The 3,522-nt window shown below is 35.1% G+C and overlaps 1 protein-coding gene across 1 annotated transcript; it reads left to right on the top strand.

The window, feature by feature from the left end:
• Nucleotides 1–380: 380 nt before the first annotated feature.
• On the top strand, nucleotides 381–1,340 carry LOC122731899 (olfactory receptor 5D18-like). The gene has a single exon (XM_043972149.1). It carries the CDS (start codon nucleotides 381–383, stop codon nucleotides 1,338–1,340), a length of 960 nt encoding a protein of 319 aa, XP_043828084.1.
• The last annotated feature ends 2,182 nt before the right edge of the window (nucleotides 1,341–3,522 follow it).

Genomic DNA, 3,522 nt, shown 5'->3' with positions numbered 1-3,522 from the left:
CTGGTTGACCACTTCTCAGATATGTCAAAGAGGACAGTCTTGTTCAGGTTTAGATTGCATGCAATGGCCTTTGATTATACATCCCAATTAAATTATTAGAGTCTTCCAAGTGAATTCAATAGTTAGCAGTAGAATAGAAACCCCAATCAACTTCAATCATTTTTTCTGAGATCTTAAACTTACATAAATCATCAAACTTCCAGCTCCATGAAAGCATATTTTTTTTGGGGGGGGGCTTAATTTTATTTTCTTTTTATATTATACCCTCAATGCGCACCCTAGTACTATGCAAAGAATAAGCATTTAATTATAATTTGTTAAATACTATTTAATTTTTTTGGGGGGGACTGACTTTCTGATTCTTTTCCCCACCAGGAATCATGGTGACCAATGAGGGAAACCACAGTTCTGTTGCAACATTTGTCCTCTTAGGTTTCTCAGATTACCCAGACCTTCAAGTGCCCCTCTTCCTGATGTTCCTCATCATTTATTCTATAACTGTGGTGGGAAATCTAGGGATGATTGGCATTATCAGAATCAATCCCAAACTTCACACCGCCATGTACTTTTTCCTCAGCCACTTGTCCTTTGTGGATTTCTGTTATTCCTCCATCATTGCTCCCAAGATGTTGGCAGATTTATTCACAGAGGATAGAAGCATCTCCTTCTCTGGGTGTTTGGCACAATATTTTTTCTTTTGTACCTTTGTAGTGACTGAGGCCTTCCTGCTGGCAGTAATGGCCTATGACCGCTTTGTAGCCATTTGCAATCCTTTGCTCTATACAGTGGCTATGTCCCAGAAGCTTTGTACCCTGTTGGTGGCTGGATCATATACATGGGGGATAGCCTGTGCCCTTATGCTCACATGTTCTGCTGTCCAATTATCATTTTATGGTTCTAACACAATTAATCACTTTTTCTGTGAGTTTTCGTTGCTGCTTAAACTCTCTTGTTCTGATACACATTTCAATCAGCTGCTGCTTTTCATATCTGCCACTTTTAATGGACTGAGCACACTTTTGATTATTCTGGCCTCTTATATATTCATTTTTGTCACTGTCCTGAAGATGAATTCATCCACTGGTCGACGTAAAACCTTCTCTACATGTGCTTCTCACCTAATGGCTATCACCATCTTTCATGGGACCATCCTCTTCCTCTATTGTGTTCCCAGCTTCAAGAACACTCAGCTTACATTTGAAGTCGCCTCAGTGTTTTATACAGTAGTAATTCCCATGCTTAATCCTATAATCTACAGCCTAAGGAACAAAGATGTAAAAGAAACACTCATCAAGTTAATGGACATTAAATTTTTTCTCCATCACCACATTTCCCATTAATTAGAAATGTCTAATGAGAAGGCTATAGTAAATACCTCTCAGCTGATAAATTATTCCAAATGGATAAATGGTCTGGATTAAGAAGAACACATAACAGTTAAATTAGGGAAACATGGAAAAAATATCTTATCAGATTAATACAGGAGAAAAGTTCATAACGAAACAGTAGATAAAGTAGATTAAGGAAGATAAATGGATAATTCCAATTAGAAAAAAAATGAAAATATTTTTACATGAAATGTTCAATAAAGTTTAGATTAAAAAGGAAATTATTAATTGGGGAAATAAACAATTTCTAATGATTATACTTTCATTTCATAAATACATATATACATACAAACACACATACACACACACACACACACACACACACATATATATATATATATACACACCTAAATTTCACATAAATAAGATCCATATCTGTATTGATAAATGGAAAATAATAGGAACAGACAGATTTGAAGAGAAGAATCCCAGGTTAGTTATATATGTATGAAAGAAATGTCTCTAAGAACTATCCATTGCAAATATATAAATTAAAGCAATTCTAAGTATCCATGTCAAGATGTAAAAAGAAATAATTACTGATGGGTCTTTGAGAATATAGACATAGTAATGTATTGTTGATGGACTTATGAATCTGTACATATATTGAGGAAAACAATTTGGAATTATTTTTAAAAATCGGAAAAACTTTGTGTTCCCTTTAACTCAGGTATACTACAACTCAGTATATACCTAAAAAGATCAAAGAAATAGAAAAGTCTCTAGGTCTTAGAAGTTATAATGGTTGAGTAACTGAGGAAAAAAATCCTCTAGCACACTCTATTGAACTGGCTTCAGGGAATAATTATCATTTCCTCCAGACATTCCAGATGATACCAGAGTATAAGCATCCTACATTTTGCCTTCTGACCTACTTCATTTTTACCATCACCAGAATCATCTCCCTCTGTACAAACATGCATATCTACTTACTACTCTCTCTTCTTTTTGGAAAGGAAAATGGTTTCATTGCTAATGTAAAGGACATGGACCTCTAATCATTTATGGAATTTTTCAAAATCTCTGTGAATTCCTAGACCAAAATTGCTTTCTCTGATCATCACTCTCCTAAACAGGTTATATTATCCTCTTGGAATGTAAGTTCCTTGAAGGCAATGATTATATAAAATTCATCACAGACTGTGTTTTATTTTAATCCCATAGCTTCACAGCTAAATTGTTGTTGCTACTGTGGGTTTTGTTAAATCAGAGATTGTTTAAAAATGGTGTAATAGACCCCTTTGGCAATGTTATGAAAGCTATGAATCATTTCCCATAGTAAAACTTATAAGAGACAAAATGAAGTACATAGAATTACAAAGGAAATGAATTGTACACATTAAGTGGGACAAAATAACACTAATTGACATAAAAGAAACTATACAAATTTCATTTGTTTTCAATTAAAAAAACACTCCTGCAATATATGCTGCTGTGTATTTTAAAATTCTAAATGTGGGTTCTAATCTGTCCCCCAGTTTTTTTGGGAAAGTGGCTAAAATCACTGATAAATGAGTTTAGGTTTTTTAAGGGTTTATTTAAAGAGATAAGATAGTAAAGAAAGAAAAAGATTGAGAACAGATTTCTTATATCATGGAAATCCTAGCCTTCTTAAACTCCCACCTGAAGTCCTACCACCACACTGATGTCTCAAACCAAAAGAGGAAGAAGTCCTCCACCAGCGTCAAGTTCCTCCTTCTTGTTCTCCTCCTAGAAATGGGAGGTTCTTCAAGCTGATTGGCTAGTGTCATTCAAATTCATTGGTTCACTGGACCAGAAGGTGGTCGGGAGTTGAGTTCAAAGTTTTTAGCTTCTGAGAACAATACCCTCTTAAGGGCCAGCCAGATGTGCTTACAATCTAGTTAACTGGAAGTAGGCTAATCAAGAGGCAATCACACTCACTTAATTCAATCAGTTTAGATTAATCTCCAGGTGGGCCTTTGAGTATCTGCTAAATCCCCTTACCCACCACATTGCATTATTTTGACACACTATCTTTGCTGCATTAGCTTTTGAGCAATTTGTCATTGAGCTCAGAGGACAATGAAGCATTTTCACTTCTAATTTATCTCAAGACTAGAATCTGTCTTCTTCTACTTTGCCCAAGAAGCCTCTTCAACTTTGATGTTCAATC

The sequence above is a fragment of the Dromiciops gliroides genome, chromosome 6 (assembly GCF_019393635.1).
Source record: "Dromiciops gliroides isolate mDroGli1 chromosome 6, mDroGli1.pri, whole genome shotgun sequence".
NCBI lineage: Eukaryota > Metazoa > Chordata > Mammalia > Microbiotheria > Microbiotheriidae > Dromiciops > Dromiciops gliroides.
Note: the sequence above shows the minus strand (reverse complement) of the source record. Positions and strands in the feature narration are given on the sequence as shown.

Excerpts from the sequence above, each read along its gene's own strand:
- LOC122731899 (XM_043972149.1), top strand. The coding sequence starts at position 381 with ATGGTGACCAATGAGGGAAACCACAGTTCTGTTGCAACATTTGTCCTC.